The sequence below is a fragment of the Lissotriton helveticus genome, chromosome 1_1 (genome assembly GCF_964261635.1).
Source record: "Lissotriton helveticus chromosome 1_1, aLisHel1.1, whole genome shotgun sequence".
Lineage (NCBI taxonomy): Eukaryota > Metazoa > Chordata > Amphibia > Caudata > Salamandridae > Lissotriton > Lissotriton helveticus.
The window spans coordinates 14982946-15004793 of record NC_136057.1 but is presented as its reverse complement, the minus strand read 5'-3'; the positions used below and the strand labels follow the sequence as shown (position 1 = coordinate 15004793).

The 21848-nt window shown below is 45.5% G+C and overlaps 1 protein-coding gene across 1 annotated transcript; it reads right to left on the bottom strand.

The window, feature by feature from the left end:
• Positions 1-7739: 7739 nt before the first annotated feature.
• On the bottom strand, positions 7740-8699 carry LOC144757338 (olfactory receptor 11A1-like). The gene has a single exon (XM_078646374.1). The coding sequence runs from the start codon at positions 8697-8699 to the stop codon at positions 7740-7742; it is 960 nt and encodes a 319-aa protein (XP_078502500.1).
• Between the last annotated feature and the right edge of the window lie 13149 nt (positions 8700-21848).

Below are 21848 nucleotides of genomic sequence, written 5' to 3'. Positions count from 1 at the left end.
CCATCAACTTATCAACAGTTTGAGCTAGACAGAATCATTTTTGTTTGGTCAAAATCTGCATATTATGTGGGAGATGATGGCTTATATGGTAAATGAGGCACACCTATAATTATGTGAAAGTCACCGCAGTCACACAATCGCATAGTTCCAATGACCCTACGTATAGTGGAGGAAAGCTTGTAGTGATGGTCAAATGGACATTGGGGAGTACATATATAGTGGGTAAGGTCTTAGCTACTTTTTCTCAATTTGGCATCACCATTAAAAGCCTACAGTCCCAAACAGCAAAAAACAGTAATGACTCCTGAACTCTTTTGCAAAGCTCCCAGGGCATCAGGGCACTTAGGGGCAGATTTATGAGGCCCTTGCGCCACGTTTATGCCGCTGTTGCGTCACGCAAGGCGGCGTAAACGTGGCGCATCCCTACGAACGATTTACAACGTGACGCATCTAGGCAGATGCGTCACGTTGTAAAGCCCTGCGCCGCTTGTGGGCGTTCCGGCGCAGGGTGGGCGTTCCGGGGCAGGTGCGCCTCGCAAAAGTGGCTGAGTCAAATCTATAAGATTTCACTCAGTCACTTTCAGGCCAATGCTGCGTCAAAAGCCTGCGCCTGCTTGAAGCAGGCGTAGGTCTTGACGCAGCATTGTTAAGATGGGGCACCCCCGAGCCTTGCTGGAGCTGCGTCGCGCTTGCGACGCAACTCCAGCAATGCGCCACCTTTACGGCACAGATGCGTCACGCATCTGTGCCGTTTTTGCCCCATGGTGCGCCGCATTGTAAATGCGGCGCACCATGGGTGGCGGAGCTGTGGCGCACTGTGGCGCACATTAACTGGCGCATCCCTGGGGATGCGCCAGTTAACATAAATCTGCCCCTAAGGGTTTTGTTCTTCTCAAACAAACGTCCACTATGGGAGCCGATTTGTCTCATAAGCACGCATTGACCTTTACTGCTGAAGAATGCAAAGTGATGTCCTGCACAGAAAATGAAGGAAAACCGTCTGCAGGGAAATTTTAACCCCATCGGTGCACATGACGAGGTCAGCTCATCAAGAGGCACGGTGCTCGTGTGCTCATGACGAGCCGTTATGACCGTTGGAACACTCGCACGCGAGACTAATTCCCCTGCTGTGCTGAGAGTTCCATTAAACGGGCGTGGCCGTGACGAGCTCAGCTCGTCATGAGCACAGCTCTACTGTGCCTCATGACGAGCTAAGCTCGTCATGAGCACCGAGGCGCCGCTTGCGGCCCCCCTCCCCCAGCACAGCGGGGGAATTTGCCCCGCAGCGAAGGGGTTAAATGTCAGCAGAGAAAGAGGAGCTGCAGCAAGGATGAATATGAATGACTGCACAGTGAATGCTTAAAGCGGCCCCCGACTGATGATTTGAAAATAAAGCCAGGGGGATACACTGTGCAGGAACTGACAAGAGGATTGTGTCAAGGATGTCAAGTACCTGTCCAAACTGTAGCTTCCACAGGAGCCGATGTTAATTCCTCAATTCCCAACTTCCTACCTGCGAGTAAACACTCACGTGTAGGAGAGCGGGGGAAAGGGGAGTTGGAGTGAGAAACAGAGACAACACTGCTTCTTGTTCTTCAGACTGGGTTCTTCGAACAGTCTTCTATCTTCTTCTTGTGAGGAACCCTGCAATACACACAGTCATGCATTCACTGTAATCAAACCCCTAACTATCTCTATCTAAATACAGTTGTGATATATACCTGTCTTCTACAGTGCTATTGCCGCTCTCTTGCAGTTGTAGGTCGCCTGTCTAGGACCTTACTCTTATTATCATGGATTGGGTGTCTTGTTATCTTGTAGTATTCTGTAAAATAGATCACATGTAATTTCTGTCTAGCAATATTCCCTCCCTCCCTATGTACAATAGTTACCTTGCTACACCTGCACCATGTGTTTTTAAGTTCCAAAATAATATTCTTGTCTTACTGCAGTTGTAGAACTAATGTCTTTCTCTTCTTTTTATGCAGCGAAGAAAACCAGAACACGTGTTGGTAAGTACAATTATAAATATATAATTATATCTACTTTTTCTATTGTGTTCACACTGGTTAATCTGCAGTCACTACTCTTCTTCCTGAATAGCTGAATTATTCACTACTATAATTCTCCCTCTGTTATCTTATCTGAATTAATTATTTCTTCTCTTCTTGGTTATTTCAGTTCATAACCTTCTCGAATACTATCTGTAGTTTCAGTCTTGTCTTCACCTTTATGCTTCTTCTTAACTAACATTGTGGGTCAAAAGTATATGTCTTTAACAAAATTGCCAGAACTGTCATAGATAGTTAACTCACTCTCTAGCACATCAAATGTTCAAAATACACAGCTCAAAAGAGAAATACGCCTTCACTTAGCTGTCCGCTTCGAATTCTTAAACTCCAGCAATTCCCAAATCTCGAGTTTCTTCAAAAGTCTTCAGCGCTGAAGAAACGCTGCTGCATCCTCAGAATATCCGTTGAAGTGCGCAGTTGTTAGCGCGAGTGAGTGCCATCACAGCTGCACTCGATCGCGAAAGGAAGAACTAGACCGCTAACCTCAATGGAGATCGGGTGGCGGCCATCTTAGAATTCCGCGGCCGACCACCCGATAATAATCGCAATGCCAAGCTGACCAAAGTCAACAAAATGACTCTCCTTAAGTGACTGTAGCAAGATAAGGGGGGTAGAGGTCTAGAGTGGCCTGCACCTAGTCTGAATCTGAGTCTGTTGCCTTCACACCTGACAGTACCTCCCACCAAGGCCCCCCTACCACCCCGCCTTGGTTTACTAGGATGTGTCTTGTGAAATTCTCTCAACAGTCTGGGGGCATGCCCATTGTCTACGGGCTCCCAAGATCTTTCCTCTGGGCCGTAACCTTTCCAATCCACCAAGTAGAACAACCTTTTTTTTTTTATTTAGAGTCCAGAATTCACCTCAAACACTTCAGAAGATTGAATCTGAACAGAAGCTGGTGGAACCTTCATTCTCAAACCCAAAGGATTCTTCTTAAGTAGGGATACATGAAACACTGGATGTAGCCTTAATCTAGGTGGAAGTTTTATCTTAACACTCACCGGGTTCACCATTCTGTCCACTAATAAGGGGCCTACAAATCGAGGCTGAAATTTTCGATTCCCTTAAAGGTGCATATTTTGAGTTGAAATCCACACCTTATCTCCAGGTTCATAAATTGGGTTTGCTCGTCTCTTTTTATCAGCTTGTTTCTTATATGAACTCTTTGGCTTAATCAAATTGTCAGTCGCCTTCCTGTAAGCCTCTTGTAACTCCTTTACCACCTCTTCTACTGCGGGGACCTCACTCTCTAGTTTCCCCACAAAAGTGTTTGGATGCCTTCCAGAATTAAGATAGAAAGGGGAAAATCCAGTGAAGGAATGTACGGCATTGTTGTAAGCAAATTCTGCAGCCCAAAGTAAACTCGGCCATTCCCCTTCAAGTTCCACCAAAAAGAGACGCAAATATTGCTCCAATTCCTGATTCACTCTCTCCGTTTGCCCATCAGTCTCGGGATGGAAACTGGTAGACAGACGGGAATCAATCTCCAATCTTTTAAGAAAGGACCTCCAAAAATTAGAAACAAACTGAGGGCCTCTATTGGAAATCACCACCCTGGGAATGCTATGAACTCTGAATACATGCTGCGTAAACAAGGAGGATAATTGAGTGGCAGTTGGAATGAATTTTAAAGGAATGAAGTGACTCATTTTAGTGAAACGGTCGACCACTACCCAAATAGTAGAGTAGCCCAGACTAGAAGGGAGATCTACATTGAAATCCATGGATATGGTGTGCCATGGGTAAGGAGCTGGCGGCAAGGGTTGCAACAACCCTTGTGGGGCAGTTCGAGTAGGTTTCCCTTTTACGCATTACTCACATGTAGCCACATATTGTCTCACCTGAGGTTCCATGTTGGGCCACCAAACATTACGTTGAATTAATTCCAGAGTCTTCGTAACTCCTTTATGGCCAGCTAACAAGTCATCATGGCAATGTTTTATGACTTCTAAGCGAAGGTCATCATTCGGTACAAATAGATTTTCCAAGTAATAGGGTTTCCCATTCTTGACCTTCCTTCCAGATCCTGCTTTTACCCAATCACTAAGGTCTTTCTCCGAAAAAGAGTTGTTCAATTTGTCTTCAAATTCAGGATATGAAATGACTCCAATGATCTTTTCCGAAGGAATTATCCAACCTTCCTTCCTCTTTCCATCTACTTCGTCAGAATGAAGACGAGATAAAGCATCCGCCTTTCTATTTGCTGAGCCTGGACGATAGGTTAACACAAAATTATAATCAGCAAAAAACAATGACCATCTCAATTGCCTTGGAGTGAGTGTCCTAGCGGATCGTACGAATTGGAAATTTGGATGGTCAGTGAAAACTATTACCTCATGCTTTCTTAATAATCCTTAACTGATGTCATCTTGCAGAGAACACTCAGTTGTTCTGTGGACCGGGGGTCACATCCATATTTAATCAAATTCTGTTTTTTTATCTCCATTTTTTTGGTTGGTTTCTGAGGTCGACTGTTAGATTTTGGGGTGTCTGGTTGGCACAGGTAGGTACTTGTGACAAATAGGGACCCTCTCCTCTAATCTGGATAAGGGGGATTACCCTTCTAAAATAACCCCTGGTCAACCTATAGGCTGCGTGGCGTGAGCAGAGAAGGCTTATTTCAGAGGCGTTGTAAGTTAAGCAGTTGTGACCACATACAGTAACCCAGTGACAACACTACAAATGGACACCACACAGGTTTTATATAAAAAATAAGTAGTCTTTATATAGAGTTACCACAAGACCATAAACGACAAAAATACACACAATGATTACTTTAAGATGGTAGATTTAAGCTTAGTTCAGTTCAGTTCTTAGATGCGACACTCTGCGTCAATGTACCTTAGGTTGCGTTGCGCTTCCATGACAAGCAATGTCACAGCGATGTGAAATGCGTCAAAGTTCAGATACAAAGAAATGAAGACGTGAAGATCTTCCAGATGCTGCACGCTTCTCGGGGATGCGATAAGTTCTCGGTCTGATGCTTGGACTACTGCAGCGACATCTACGATGCGAAGGCAGCAGCTCCAGCGGCGACGCTCTTCTCCCACGATGCGTGAAGCTTCCGCTTGATGCAACAACTACAGCGGCGACATCCAAGATGCGACGGCAGCAGCTCCGACGGCGGCATGCTCCTTGGAGATGCAAGGTACTCTTAGTCGATGCGGTGCAGTGCGACAGTTCCAGCGGCGACACCCTCCTTTCTCCGGAGTTGCGACGGCAGGCACAGCGACGGCAACCCGCTCCGACCTCATTGCGAAATTCTTCTCCTGATGAGGTGCAGTGTGACAGCTCCAGCGGGGACACCCTCCTTCTTCGGAGTTGCAACGGTAGCAGCAGCGACGGCGACATGCTTCCTCTTCGTTGCGGCACGCTTCTCTCCGATGCGGTGCAGTGCGACAGTTCCAGCGGCGATACCCTCCTTTCTCCGGAGTTGCGACGGCAGGCACATCGACGGTGACACGCAGCTTCTCGTAGAGTCGCGCTTCCAGCTCCTTGCGGCACGCAGTTCCTCAGAAGCCCAAAACAGCAGCAGGCACTTCCAACAGAACTCTGGGGAGCTGGGGGGTGAAGTCTGTTGTCCCTGAGACTTCAGCAGGAGGCAAGCTCTTTTCGAGGCCCTTGGAGATCCTTCACAAGTTGAAAGCAAAGTACACAAAGTTCCTCTCTCCTTCCTTTGGCAGTAAGGCAACCACTGCAGGCCAATCCCCCAAGCAGCCCTTCAGCTTGGGAATAGTCTCTCCTCAGTTTCTTCAGGTTCCTCGCCTCAGTAAAGGTTTCTTCTTGTAGTCCAAAAGTGATCTAATTTCTTGGGAGCAGGGTCGCAATATTTATACCCCAAAATCCTTTGTTCTCTGAGGGGAGAGGGGCCTTTGCCCAGTCCAAACCAGTTCTGAAGCACTCTGTTTACCAGACTTCTCCTTTCCTTTCACGGTGAAGGGCAGAAACATCAGACGCCCCACAGGAGGTGGAGCCAGCATTGTGGAAGGCAAGTACAGTCCTGGAGCTCTTTGTTGCCAGGACTCCTTCTCTTCTTTCATTGTGCAAGGCAGAGACAGCAGTCGCTCCCCTGGGGGTGGAGCCAGCAATGTGGAAGGCAGGCACAGCCCTATTCAGAGTTCAGGAGCACTCCTCCCTCCCATCTAGATGCAGATCTCTCTATTATTTCAGTTCATAACCTTCTCGTATACTGTCTGTAGTTTCAGTCTTGTCTTCACCTTCATACTTCTTCTTAACTAACTTTGTGGGTCAAAAGTATATGCCTTTAACGAAATTGCCAGAACTGTCAAAGATAGTTAACTCACTCTCTAGGACATCAAATGTTCAAAATACACAGCTCATAAGAGAAATACGCCTTCACTTAGCTGTTCGCTTCGAATTCTTAATCTCCAGAAATTCCCAAATCTCGAGTTTCTTCAAAAGTCATCAGCGCTGAAGAAACGCTGCTGCATCCTCAGAATATCCGTTGAAGTGCGCAGTTGTTAGCGCGAGTGAGTGCCATCACAGCTGCACTCGATCGCGAAAGGAACAACCAGACCGCTAACCTCAATGGAGATCGGGTGGCAGCCATCTTAGAATTCCGCGGCCGACCACCCGATAATAATCGCAATGCCAAGCTGACCAAAGACAGCAAAATGACTCTCCTTAAGTGACTGTAGCAAGGTAAGGTGGGTAGAGGTCTAGAGTGGCCTGCACCTAGTCTGAATCTGAGTCTGTTGCCTTCACACCTGACAGATTATGTGCCTTACTAAAATAACATTTCCTACCAGAACTGAAGGGCTGCCTGAGAATCTTATTCTGAAAACTCTGCTCCACCCTTGTAAGTTTGAACTTGCTCCTTGAGAGACAAACCATGAGATCCTGGTAGAACAATCATTTCTGGAATCAGAACCTTCTCATGAACTTAATATTTAAGAACACGCTGCAGCCACTCTTTACAAGATACAATGGTCCACCTAAGACACAACTGAATTTTAGTGTAAAGCACGACAACTTCCACTTCAAAGCATTAAACTGACCATGGCTACTAGAGCACAGAAAACCTTTTCATTCCCAAGGACAGGCACTTTTGATAGATCTTGGGAACTGTTATGGGGACACACTTTGCACACAGATATGCACACTTTGCTTGACTGATCTCTAGAGACCTTCATAGGTAAGAAATATCAAAAGACACACACAGGTTTCTATTACACGCATGATATATAAAGCTTGATTCCATTGGTCAGTTCTATGAACATTTTTCCAATTTACATCTTGTACTTGAAAGTCATTCCATCAATAAAATGAACATTTTCCACAGAGCTGTGTTGATAAAAAACATTTTCATGAAACCGATGGGCAGACACAGATTTTTAACACAAGAGTGTTTATTCCACCCCAAAACATTAAATCTGTTTTGGCAGCAATCATATTTGAAACACAAGACTCTGTTGAAAGACAAACAACAGAAAATCATCATCTCTCCTCTGTAACTATTTCTGTCTGGCAGACAGTGAATTTGAATATTATTTGATATTATCCAGATAGTTCCTCCTAAAGTCCAAGCAGCGATTGAAGCTTTTTCCTGATCAGGTCCTTAGAGAGAAGTGATTTTCATGAGGCCTGCAAGTGAATGATTATTGAAAATATCTTGATTTGTTTCAGCAGCACAAATGAAATAAAGCTTTACTGCTGGCCAACCAGCAGGTTCTCTCGACCAAGGATCTTCTTCATGGCGCCCCTGATCTCTGTGTTCCTCAGCGTGTACACAATGGGGTTGAACACTGGAGTTCCCACCGTGTAGAGCAGGGAGTAGGCTTTGCTCAGATTGAGCACATGGCCTTCTTCCGGTAACATGTACACAACAGTCAGCATGCCAAAGTATGTGACACACACCGCCAGGTGAGCGCTGCAGGTGGAGAAGGCGCGGTGCCGGCCGGTGCTCGACGGGATGCTGAGGATGGCTGAGATGATGTTGACGTAGGAGATGGTGATTAAGAGGAACTGGAAGGACAGGACAATGAAAGAAAAGACAAACACTTCCATTTCAATCATCGAGGGATCGGAGCATGTTGCTTTGGTCATTGGCATCAGATCACAGAAGAAGCCATCGATCTCACTGTGATCAGGGAATTGAAGCTGGCACAAGAGGAATACCGTGATCAATGCTCCTGTTAACCCAGATGCCCAAGTGCCTGCTGTGAGACGGGAGCAGACACGCTGGTCCATGAGGGTGGCGTAATGTAAGGGGTGGCAAATGGCTGCATATCTGTCGTAGGCCATCGCTGTGATGAGGAAGCACTCAGTGGTGGCCATCCAACAAAAGAAGAAGAACTGTGTGACGCATCCATTGAGAGAAACGACGAGGCCCTCTCTCAGTAGCCCCCCAAGAAGCGTAGGGGCCACAGACGAAGTGTACCAGATCTCAAGGCATGAGAGGTTGCACAGCAGGATGTACATGGGTGAGTGGAGGCGGGACGTGGAGTAGATGGTTACCAGGACCAGGATGTTGCCTGCCACGGTCAACATGTAGATAGCGAGGAAGATGAGAAAGAGGACAAATTTCAGGGAGGGAAGGATATGAAATCCCAGAAGCAGGAACTCTGCAGCGCCAGTGCGATTTTCCGAACATTCAGTATTTGTCATCCCAAAAAATCTAAAAAAAATAGGAATATAAAAATTAATGAGTAATGGGAGAAATCAAATGCATTTGGCCAGACAGGAATTTGATAACAATAGACCTAACCAAAAAACTAGTTGGATGTATAGATGCTGATTTACAATATTTCATATATGTATATTACTTTTATTTTATTTATAATAAATAATTCTGATTCATTGATTGAATTAAAGGTTCACTATTGTAGTGTGATGTTAAGTGTGAGGGAACGTGTTCACAATGGCTATTCAAAAAACACTAGCCTGACAATCCCTAAATGTAAACATGTGTTGCCCTTCAAACAAATAATTAATTTAAATAAAATTTGAGAAAAGCTTGAAAGCGGTACAAGAAACAAATTTATAATGTAAATAAAATAGATACTTTGTGAGAAGTAAAAGGACTGTACTACTGTACAGGTTGGGTTGAGGTACTAGGCTGTGGATGAGGAAATGGTACGAGGGTAAAGGTGGATGTAGCAGTAAAGGGTATAGATAAGAATAGTTGTAGTGGGGTGCTGGTGTGATGGGGTACTAGGGTCAGTCAGATATAGCAAAAGATGTGCTTGAGTACCGGTAAGTTCATTAAACAATAGGACGGCCCTCAGATCCCTTAACGCTTATGATTCTTCGAGGCGTGTATCAGGCATAAGTCCTCTCCAGTCGCTGCGATTCTTCAGTCAATCGCGAATCACTTCGGGCAAGCGCCCAAGTGCGCTTTATCATATACGTGCAAGCGGGTCCATTATTTATTATCGCTCCCACCACCACACCAATTTTATGACTTGAATTGCCACGGCGGGGCCACGGTCACACAGATTAGATCCGTAGGCTGTCATCCCTCTCCTCCCACCTTTGTCCTGATGAAGACCCACATTGACTACTCAGTAATGCATAGATTGGGTTGAAAAGTCGACAATACTTCTTGGTCCTGATCAAGGCTCTGCGTGAAAAAGATTCATTTGTATAAAGCAGCAAAGCCATTGTGCTACAATCTGGCCTCTTCCTCCTTCTCCCCTGTGCATATTTTAAACACTTTGTATATAATGTGCAATAAACTGGATGACTGAGCACAATATGTCACTTGAACACATATCACCGTAAATTTCACCTTGTGTTGACAGCTTTTTACAAATGTTTGGGTCTATATAAATGATGCACTATATATATAATAACATAACTGTAGGAAGGTGGATACCTGACTATGGTTACCCCAGATTTTTTGCCTAGTGTTTAGATGGTTTTCGACTTAGTTGGCCTGGGATCCTGCTAACCAGGGTCCCAGGCTATCCGCAATCTCTTTAAAATGGACTCCATGTACCCTAGGTACATACCTAATTGGGTATTGGGTCACCTTATCAGCCCCTGTACAGTGTACTATAGGTACCCAGGGCATAGGTGTATCCAAGGCCTACCAGGGGCTTCAGCATATCTTTTGCCACCCCTGGCTGGCTATCCAAACTGACACAACTGGCTTATCACTCAGCTGGGGCAAGGTCGTGTAATCACCCCTTGCTTAGATATAGTATACCTATATCTAAACCTATATCTGGACACATATATACCAATAAGTCACTCCTACGGCAGGCCTTAGCAATCCTGGAGGCAGAGTGCTTGGTTTTATGTGAGATGGTGCTATAGCATGAGCTGAGAGTGTCTGCAGCTTTTGGAACCAAGTCCCTTAGCTGTTCTAGGATATTGCCATACCATATACTCTTAAGTGCATTATAATCCTTGCGGTTATTGCTAACTTTGGTTTGGCTTTATCAAAACATGTAGTGTAAGGTGTCATACACTTTGGAATACTACCCCCTCGCCAGTTCTTGTGACGGGGGTAGCATTCTGCCCTTCTAGAGGGAGAAGACATGTTACTTTACTTAAACGCGGTTAAATCTAACCAGAGCCTCAGCATCACAAAATGGATGCTGCTGCCACAGACACGAGTCTGGCCTCCTGCTGCTGACCGAAACTCCGGCAGGAGAGGCCTGGACAAAGGGTTTCCTGTCACAGGGAGGTGTCACATCACCCCAGACAGGAGATAGTGGATTGTAGCAGGGAGGTTTGAATGAAACTAGACACTGCCTGGGGCACACAAGGTGTCCCATGCAAAATCCAGTCAAACCGGTTCTGGGGCACTCCAGCCCCAGCTCTTGCACAAAACTGGACAAAGGGAAAGGGGTGTAACCACCCCATTCCCTGGTCCCACCCATAGGAGGGACCTAGCAGGTAATCCAGTCCATTGATTTGGAATAAAGGTAGGAGCTGTGCCCAGGAGTATTAGATTATCCTGACTGAAACTTTGATACAGAACTCTGGACCCTTCGACATCCCACTCAATGTGGAAGACTGAAGAATCTCCCTTGTGGTCAAGGAGTGACCACCCTGTGCAAACAGGCACCATCCAGTGCCCAACAATTTGCTTTGTTGCAGTTCCTGCCAGAACTCGAGCAACAGAGATAGACAAGACCCAGCTTCCCTGACTTCTAACAGCCCGATCCACAGTTCCAGTGAATCTGAGACCCGTGGAGGCGACGTGAAGCGTGGAGCCGGCCATCTTGAAAAGACAGAGAAGTGCTGACCGTGCAGCTCCCAAGGCACCCTCGAAGTTGTGCATTGGGGTTTGAGAAGCCTCTGCACCGAGCAGCTTGTGCACCGAAGATGTCCCCTCCACACTCATCGAGTGCTGCGTGGGGCCCTTTTGCATTTTTCCTGCTTGACGTGTTGTCCGGTCACTTGCCCATTGGCAAGTGGCCCCTACAACGACGAAACTACAAAACTACACTGCTGGTCTGGTTGCTCCAGACTTGCCCTAGCTCCCCTGAAAAGGAGCCACCGCACCGACCTTGCTGGTTCGAGTAAGAAGCGATCTTCCAATCCTACGTGGGTTGCATTTGCCAAGGCTTGTTAACTCCGATCCAGAAGCAGATACCGCCGACAGCGAGAATCTTCATGCGACAGCTCGTGATCCACTCCTGGTCATCCTCAATGCCCCAGAGTCCACGTGGCAGCGGAGACAAGCTTCATGACAACCACCTGATTGCGCCCGACAGTGCCTGGTTTCTTCCTGGTTCCATCCTGGTCACTGGCTAGTGACCAAGACTCTGTCCCCTCTGCTTTCAGGTACTCTACATCTTCGATACACCCTTGGATCACACCGGACTCTTCTCTTCTGGCCGCCTGCAGCATCTTCATCTCCAGGCTCCATAGATCTCCACGGCGAAACCCAACACACGTTGGCACCTATGTACCCGCTTCCTGTGGGTGAGGTAACAAACTAACACCGGTGCTCCTGTAGTGGTTTACACCTCTAGTGTCCTAGTTTAAAGTGGGATAATTCTATTCCAGTCGGAAGACTTCCAAAACAGTAACTTTATAACTTTTACGCGCCATTGACTTTGCATTGGTGCATGCTTGTGCTTGAGGCACTGCTTTCGTGTCCCGCGGGCCTCTCCCGACTTAATCACTGTTAGTCCCGAGTAGTCCCAGTGATTCACAACGCCCTAGGCCTTACCATTGTTCGAGAGGTGGTACTTATACCACTATTTTAGTATATGGTTTGAGTGGTCCAAAATTATGCAACTTTTGAATGTTTAATTGTGCTTTTGTTTAAACGCTTGTGCCTCGGCACTCATAAAGAGTACAGAGGATTATTCTACTAATAAATACATATATTTTTATAATATATAACTTGTGTGGTGTCCTTTCATTTGATATTACAGGATTGCATATGCTAAAACAGCTGGCTTCACATGCCCTCTTGAGTTAAGCCTAAGACTGCTTAGTCCATGCTACCCCTAGGATAGCTTGTCTATAAGGTTGACTTTACAACCACCACCATAAGGCATTGTTTGGACTGATACAAGGTGCCCACAGAACAGTGGACATCATACATCAGGCCAACTTCTCACAATAACACCTATCAACTTGTGTTGGTTTTGTGTTTTCGTGTGTTCCATATGTCAAAACTGCTCAGATATGGACATTTAAGGATGATGAAAACAACTTAGTAAATTGATCAATTGTATAAGAAATAGTTTTTACACCAGACAGAACCATTGTCTTTGTTTACATATGAGTACTGCTAAGGTCAGTGGTACTACAGTGAGGGAAGGGTTAATGGTCCTATCTCATAGGCAGAAGTCAAGGTATTAGAACATGGGCTGGAGGGGGAGCTTCTACTGTGCTTCTTTTGAAGATATACTAGAAGAGGTATCAGAATGTAGGGAAGAGTCTAGGTACTACTAGGAGCGGTATTAGAACGCATGCAGGAGCGGAGCTACTGCTGTACAAGTGTTGACAGATACTAGGAGGTTTATTAAAACAGGCAGGAGTGGAGGTACTATTGTGAACATGGTGAAAAGATACTAGGAGACGTATTAACATATAGACAAGAGTGGAGGTACTACTAGGAGAAATATTTGAATACAGGAAGGAGAGGAGGTACTACTAGGAGAAGTATTAGACTACATGTACTGTTGAACATGGGGGAAAATACTAGGAGATGTATTAACATAAGGACGGGAGTGGAGATACCACTAGGAGAAATATTAGAATATAGGCAGGAGTGAAAGTACTACTAGGAGAAGTATTAGACTACATGTACTATTGAACCTGGGGGACAAATCCTAAGTGAGGTATTAACATAAGGGCGTGAGTGGAGATACCACTAGGTGAAATATTAGAATATAGGCAGGAGTGAAGGTACTACTAGGAGAAGTATTAGAATAGAGGCAGGATTGAATGTATTAGTAGGAAGTGTATTCGAATATGGGTAGGAGTGAAGGTACTAGTAGGAGGTGTATCAGAATACAGGCAGGAGTGAGGTACTAGTAGGAGGTGTGTTAGAATACAGGAAGGAGTGAGGTACTAGTAGGAGGTGTATTAGAATACAGGAAGGAGTGAAGGTACTAGTAGGAGGTGTGTTAGAATACCGGTAGGAGTGAAGGTACTAGTAGGAGGTGTGTTAGGATACAGCCGGGAGTGAAGGTACTAGTAGGAGGTGTGTTAGAATACAGGCAGGAGTGAAGGTACTAGTAGAAGGTGTATCAGAATACAGGAAGGAGTGAAGGTACTAGTAGGAGGTGTATCAGAATACAGGCAGGAGTGAAGGTACTAGTAGGAGGTGTATCAGAATACAGGAAGGAGTGAAGGTACTAGTAGGAGGTGTGTTAGAATACAGGCAGGAGTGAAGGTACTAGTAGGAGGTGTATCAGAATACAGGAAGGAGTGAAGGTACTAGTAGGAGGTGTGTTAGAATACAGGCAGGAGTGAAGGTACTAGTAGGAGGTGTATCAGAATACAGGCAGGAGTGAAGGTACTAGTAGGAGGTGTATCAGAATACAGGAAGGAGTGAAGGTACTAGTAGGAGGTGTATCAGAATACAGGAAGGAGTGAAGGTACTAGTAGGAGGTGTATCAGAATACAGGCAGGAGTGAAGGTACTAGTAGGAGGTGTATCAGAATACAGGAAGGAGTGAAGGTACTAGTAGGAGGTGTATCAGAATACAGGAAGGAGTGAAGGTACTAGTAGGAGGTGTGTTAGAATACAGGCAGGAGTGAAGGTACTAGTAGGAGGTGTATCAGAATACAGGCAGGAGTGAAGGTACTAGTAGGAGGTGTATCAGAATACAGGCAGGAGTGGAGGTACTAGTAGGAGGTGTATCAGAATACAGGCAGGAGTGAAGGTACTAGTCGGAGGTGTATCAGAATACAGGCAGGAGTGGAGGTACTAGTAGGAGGTGTATCAGAATACAGGCAGGAGTGGAGGTACTAGTAGGAGGTGTATCAGAATACAGGCAGGAGTGAAGGTACTAGTAGGAGGTGTATTAGAATACAGGAAGGAGTGGAGGTACTAGTAGGAGGTGTGTCAGAATACAGGAAGGAGTGAAGGTACTAGTAGGGTGTGTGTCAGAATACAGGAAGGAGCGAAGGTACTAGTAGGAGGTGTGTCAGAATACAGGCAGGAGTGGAGGTACTAGTAGGAGGTGTATCAGAATACAGGCAGGAGTGAAGGTACTAGTAGGAGGTGTATCAGAATACAGGCAGGAGTGAAGGTACTAGTAGGAGGTGTATCAGAATACAGGCAGGAGTGAAGGTACCAGTAGGAGGTGTATTAGAATACAGGAAGGAGTGAAGGTACTACTAGGAGGTGTATCAGAATACAGGCAGGAGTGAAGGTACCAGTAGGACGTGTATTAGAATACCGGTAGGAGTGAAGGTACTAGTAGGAGGTGTATCAGAATACAGGCAGGAGTGAAGGTACCAGTAGGAGGTGTATTAGAATACCGGTAGGAGTGAAGGTACTAGTAGGAGGTGTATTAGAATACAGGAAGGAGTGAAGGTACTAGTAGGAGGTGTATCAGAATACAGGCAGGAGTGAAGGTACTAGTAGGAGGTGTATCAGAATACAGGAAGGAGTGAAGGTACTAGTAGGAGGTGTATCAGAATACAGGAAGGAGTGAAGGTACTAGTAGGAGGTGTGTTAGAATACAGGCAGGAGTGAAGGTACTAGTAGGAGGTGTATCGGAATACAGGAAGGAGTGAAGGTACTAGTAGGAGGTGTATCAGATTACAGGCAGGAGTGAAGGTACTAGTAGGAGGTGTATCAGAATACAGGAAGGAGTGAAGGTACTAGTAGGAGGTGTGTTAGAATACAGGCAGGAGTGAAGGTACTAGTAGGAGGTGTATCAGAATACAGGAAGGAGTGAAGGTACTAGTAGGAGGTGTGTTAGAATACAGGCAGGAGTGAAGGTACTAGTAGGAGGTGTATCAGAATACAGGCAGGAGTGAAGGTACTAGTAGGAGGTGTATCAGAATACAGGAAGGAGTGAAGGTACTAGTAGGAGGTGTATCAGAATACAGGAAGGAGTGAAGGTACTAGTAGGAGGTGTGTTAGAATACAGGCAGGAGTGAAGGTACTAGTAGGAGGTGTATCAGAATACAGGCAGGAGTGAAGGTACTAGTAGGAGGTGTATCAGAATACAGGCAGGAGTGAAGGTACCAGTAGGAGGTGTAATAGAATACAGGAAGGAGTGAAGGTACTACTAGGAGGTGTATCAGAATACAGGCAGGAGTGAAGGTACCAGTAGGAGGTGTATTAGAATACCGGTAGGAGTGAAGGTACTAGTAGGAGGTGTATTAGAATACAGGAAGGAGTGAAGGTACTAGTAGGAGGTGTGTTAGAATACAGGCAGGAGTGAAGGTACCAGTAGGAGGTGTGTTAGAATACAGGCAGGAGTGAAGGTACTAGTAGGAGGTGTGTTAGAATACCGGTAGGAGTGAAGGTACTAGTAGGAGGTGTGTTAGAATACAGCCGGGAGTGAAGGTACTAGTAGGAGGTGTGTTAGAATACAGGAAGGAGTGGAGGTACTAGTAGGAGGTGTGTTAGAATACCGGTAGGAGTGAAGGTACTAGTAGGAGGTGTGTTAGAATACAGCCGGGAGTGAAGGTACTAGTAGGAGGTGTATTAGAATACAGGAAGGAGTGAAGGTACCAGTAGGAGGTGTATTAGAATACCGGTAGGAGTGAAGGTACTAGTAGGAGGTGTGTTAGAATACAGCCGGGAGTGAAGGTACTAGTAGGAGGTGTGTTAGAATACAGGAAGGAGTGGAGGTACTAGTAGGAGGTGTGTTAGAATACCGGTAGGAGTGAAGGTACTAGTAGGAGGTGTGTTAGAATACAGCCGGGAGTGAAGGTACTAGTAGGAGGTGTGTTAGAATACAGGCAGGAGTGAAGGTACTAGTAGGAGGTGTATCAGAATACAGGAAGGAGTGAAGGTACTAGTAGGAGGTGCATTAGAATACAGGAAGGAGTGAAGGTACTAGTAGGAGGTGCATTAGAATACAGGAAGGAGTGAAGGTACTAGTAGGAGGTGTATCAGAATACAGGAAGGAGTGAAGGTACTAGTAGGAGGTGTGTTAGAATACAGGCAGGAGTGAAGGTACTAGTAGGAGGTGTATCAGAATACAGGAAGGAGTGAAGGTACTAGTAGGAGGTGTATCAGAATACAGGCAGGAGTGAAGGTACTAGTAGGAGGTGTATCAGAATACAGGAAGGAGTGAAGGTACTAGTAGGAGGTGTGTTAGAATACAGGCAGGAGTGAAGGTACTAGTAGGAGGTGTATCAGAATACAGGAAGGAGTGAAGGTACTAGTAGGAGGTGTATCAGAATACAGGAAGGAGTGAAGGTACTAGTAGGAGGTGTGTTAGAATACAGGCAGGAGTGAAGGTACTAGTAGGAGGTGTGTTAGAATACAGGCAGGAGTGAAGGTACTAGTAGGAGGTGTATCAGAATACAGGAAGGAGTGAAGGTACTAGTAGGAGGTGTGTTAGAATACAGGCAGGAGTGAAGGTACTAGTAGGAGGTGTATCAGAATACAGGAAGGAGTGAAGGTACTAGTAGGAGGTGTATTAGAATACAGGCAGGCGTGAAGGTACTAGTAGGAGGTGTATCAGAATACAGGCAGTAGTGAAGGTACTAGTAGGAGGTGTATCAGAATACAGGCAGGAGTGAAGGTACCAGTAGGAGGTGTATTAGAATACCGGTAGGAGTGAAGGTACTAGTAGGAGGTGTATCAGAATACAGGCAGGAGTGAAGGTACCAGTAGGAGGTGTATTAGAATACCGGTAGGAGTGAAGGTACTAGTAGGAGGTGTATTAGAATACAGGAAGGAGTGAAGGTACTAGTAGGAGGTGTATTAGAATACAGGAAGGAGTGAAGGTACTACTAGGAGGTGTATCAGAATACAGGCAGGAGTGAAGGTACCAGTAGGAGGTGTATTAGAATACCGGTAGGAGTGAAGGTACTAGTAGGAGGTGTATTAGAATACAGGAAGGAGTGAAGGTACTAGTAGGAGGTGTGTTAGAATACAGGCAGGAGTGAAGGTACTAGTAGGAGGTGTATCAGAATACAGGCAGGAGTGAAGGTACCAGTAGGAGGTGTATTAGAATACAGGAAGGAGTGAAGGTACTACTAGGAGGTGTATCAGAATACAGGAAGGAGTGAAGGTACTAGTAGGAGGTGTGTTAGAATACAGGCAGGAGTGAAGGTACTAGTAGGAGGTGTATCAGAATACAGGAAGGAGTGAAGGTACTAGTAGGAGGTGTATCAGAATACAGGAAGGAGTGAAGGTACTAGTAGGAGGTGTGTTAGAATACAGGCAGGAGTGAAGGTACTAGTAGGAGGTGTGTTAGAATACAGGCAGGAGTGAAGGTACTAGTAGGAGGTGTATCAGAATACAGGAAGGAGTGAAGGTACTAGTAGGAAGTGTGTTAGAATACAGGCAGGAGTGAAGGTACTAGTAGGAGGTGTATCAGAATACAGGAAGGAGTGAAGGTACTAGTAGGAGGTGTATTAGAATACAGGCAGGAGTGAAGGTACTAGTAGGAGGTGTGTTAGAATACAGGCAGGAGTGAAGGTACTAGTAGGAGGTGTATCAGAATACAGGAAGGAGTGAAGGTACTAGTAGGAGGTGTGTTAGAATACAGGCAGGAGTGAAGGTACTAGTAGGAGGTGTATCAGAATACAGGCAGGAGTGAAGGTACTAGTAGGAGGTGTATCAGAATACAGGAAGGAGTGAAGGTACTAGTAGGAGGTGTATCAGAATACAGGAAGGAGTGAAGGTACTAGTAGGAGGTGTGTTAGAATACAGGCAGGAGTGAAGGTACTAGTAGGAGGTGTATCAGAATACAGGCAGGAGTGAAGGTACTAGTAGGAGGTGTATCAGAATACAGGAAGGAGTGAAGGTACTAGTAGGAGGTGTATCAGAATACAGGAAGGAGTGAAGGTACTAGTAGGAGGTGTGTTAGAATACAGGCAGGAGTGAAGGTACTAGTAGGAGGTGTATCAGAATACAGGCAGGAGTGAAGGTACCAGTAGGAGGTGTATTAGAATACAGGAAGGAGTGAAGGTACTACTAGGAGGTGTATCAGAATACAGGAAGGAGTGAAGGTACTAGTAGGAGGTGTGTTAGAATACAGGCAGGAGTGAAGGTACTAGTAGGAGGTGTATCAGAATACAGGAAGGAGTGAAGGTACTAGTAGGAGGTGTATCAGAATACAGGAAGGAGTGAAGGTACTAGTAGGAGGTGTGTTAGAATACAGGCAGGAGTGAAGGTACTAGTAGGAGGTGTGTTAGAATACAGGCAGGAGTGAAGGTACTAGTAGGAGGTGTATCAGAATACAGGAAGGAGTGAAGGTACTAGTAGGAAGTGTGTTAGAATACAGGCAGGAGTGAAGGTACTAGTAGGAGGTGTATCAGAATACAGGAAGGAGTGAAGGTACTAGTAGGAGGTGTATTAGAATACAGGCAGGAGTGAAGGTACTAGTAGGAGGTGTGTTAGAATACAGGCAGGAGTGAAGGTACTAGTAGGAGGTGTATCAGAATACAGGAAGGAGTGAAGGTACTAGTAGGAGGTGTGTTAGATTACAGGCAGGAGTGAAGGTACTAGTAGGAGGTGTATCAGAATACAGGCAGGAGTGAAGGTACTAGTAGGAGGTGTATCAGAATACAGGAAGGAGTGAAGGTACTAGTAGGAGGTGTATCAGAATACAGGAAGGAGTGAAGGTACTAGTAGGAGGTGTGTTAGAATACAGGCAGGAGTGAAGGTACTAGTAGGAGGTGTATCAGAATACAGGCAGGAGTGAAGGTACTAGTAGGAGGTGTATCAGAATACAGGAAGGAGTGAAGGTACTAGTAGGAGGTGTATCAGAATACAGGAAGGAGTGAAGGTACTAGTAGGAGGTGTGTTAGAATACAGGCAGGAGTGAAGGTACTAGTAGGAGGTGTATCAGAATACAGGCAGGAGTGAAGGTACCAGTAGGAGGTGTATTAGAATACAGGAAGGAGTGAAGGTACTACTAGGAGGTGTATCAGAATACAGGCAGGAGTGAAGGTACCAGTAGGAGGTGTATTAGAATACAGGAAGGAGTGAAGGTACTAGTAGGAGGTGTGTTAGAATACAGGAAGGAGTGAAGGTACTACTAGGAGGTGTATCAGAATACAGGCAGGAGTGACGGTACCAGTAGGAGGTGTATTAGAATACCGGTAGGAGTGAAGGTACTAGTAGGAGGTGTATCAGAATACAGGCAGGAGTGAAGGTACCAGTAGGAGGTGTATTAGAATACCGGTAGGAGTGAAGGTACTAGTACGAGGTGTATTAGAATACAGGAAGGAGTGAAGGTACTACTAGGAGGTGTATCAGAATACAGGCAGGAGTGAAGGTACCAGTAGGAGGTGTATTAGAATACCGGTAGGAGTGAAGGTACTAGTAAGAGGTGTGTTAGAATACAGCCGGGAGTGAAGGTACTAGTAGGAGGTGTGTTAGAATACCGGTAGGAGTGAAGGTACTAGTAGGAGGTGTGTTCGAATACAGCCGGGAGTGAAGGTACTAGTAGGAGGTGTGTTAGAATACAGGCAGGAGTGAAGGTACTAGTAGGAGGTGTATCAGAATACAGGAAGGAGTGAAGGTACTAGTAGGAGGTGCATTAGAATACAGGAAGGAGTGAAGGTACTAGTAGGAGGTGCATTAGAATACAGGAAGGAGTGAAGGTACTAGTAGGAGGTGTATCAGAATACAGGAAGGAGTGAAGGTACTACTAGGAGGTGTGTTAGAATACAGGCAGGAGTGAAGGTACTAGTAGGAGGTGTATCAGAATACAGGAAGGAGTGAAGGTACTAGTAGGAGGTGTATCAGAATACAGGCAGGAGTGAAGGTACTAGTAGGAGGTGTATCAGAATACAGGAAGGAGTGAAGGTACTAGTAGGAGGTGTGTTAGAATACAGGCAGGAGTGAAGGTACTAGTAGGAGGTGTATCAGAATACAGGAAGGAGTGAAGGTACTAGTAGGAGGTGTATCAGAATACAGGAAGGAGTGAAGGTACTAGTAGGAGGTGTGTTAGAATATAGGCAGGAGTGAAGGTACTAGTAGGAGGTGTGTTAGAATACAGGCAGGAGTGAAGGTACTAGTAGGAGGTGTATCAGAATACAGGAAGGAGTGAAGGTACTAGTAGGAGGTGTGTTAGAATACAGGCAGGAGTGAAGGTACTAGTAGGAGGTGTATCAGAATACAGGAAGGAGTGAAGGTACTAGTAGGAGGTGTATTAGAATACAGGCAGGAGTGAAGGTACCAGTAGGAGGTGTATTAGAATACCGGTAGGAGTGAAGGTACTAGTAGGAGGTGTATCAGAATACAGGCAGGAGTGAAGGTACCAGTAGGAGGTGTATTAGAATACCGGTAGGAGTGAAGGTACTAGTAGGAGGTGTATTAGAATACAGGAAGGAGTGAAGGTACTAGTAGGAGGTGTATTAGAATACAGGAAGGAGTGAAGGTACTACTAGGAGGTGTATCAGAATACAGGCAGGAGTGAAGGTACCAGTAGGAGGTGTATTAGAATACCGGTAGGAGTGAAGGTACTAGTAGGAGGTGTATTAGAATATAGGCAGGGGTGAAGGTACTAGTAGGAGGTGTATCAGAATACAGGCAGGAGTGAAGGTACTAGTAGGAGGTGTATCAGAATACAGGAAGGAGTGAAGGTACTAGTAGGAGGTGTATTAGAATACAGGAAGGAGTGGAGGTACTAGTAGGAGGTGTATTAGAATACAGGCAGGAGTGGAGGTACTAGTAGGAGGTGCATTAGAATACAGGCAGGAGTGAAGGTACCAGTAGGAGGTGTATCAGAATACAGGAAGGAGTGAAGATACTAGTAGGAGGTGTATCAGAATACAGGAAGGAGTGAAGGTACTAGTAGGAGGTGTGTTAGAATACAGGCAGGAGTGAAGGTACTAGTAGGAGGTGTATCAGAATACAGGAAGGAGTGAAGGTACTAGTAGGAGGTGTGTTAGAATACAGGAAGGAGTGAAGGTACTAGTAGGAGGTGTATTAGAATACAGGAAGGAGTGAAGGTACTACTAGGAGGTGTATCAGAATACAGGAAGGAGTGAAGGTACTAGTAGGAGGTGTGTTAGAATACAGGAAGGAGTGAAGGTACTAGTAGGAGGTGTGTTAGAATACAGGCAGGAGTGAAGGTACTAGTAGGAGGTGTGTTAGAATACAGGCAGGAGTGAAGGTACTAGTAGGAGGTGTGTTAGAATACAGGCAGGAGTGAAGGTACTAGTAGGAGGTGTGTTAGAATACAGGCAG

Bases quoted from the DNA above. Each gene is read 5' to 3' on its own strand.
- LOC144757338 (XM_078646374.1), bottom strand. From the start codon at position 8,699: ATGACAAATACTGAATGTTCGGAAAATCGCACTGGCGCTGCAGAGTTC.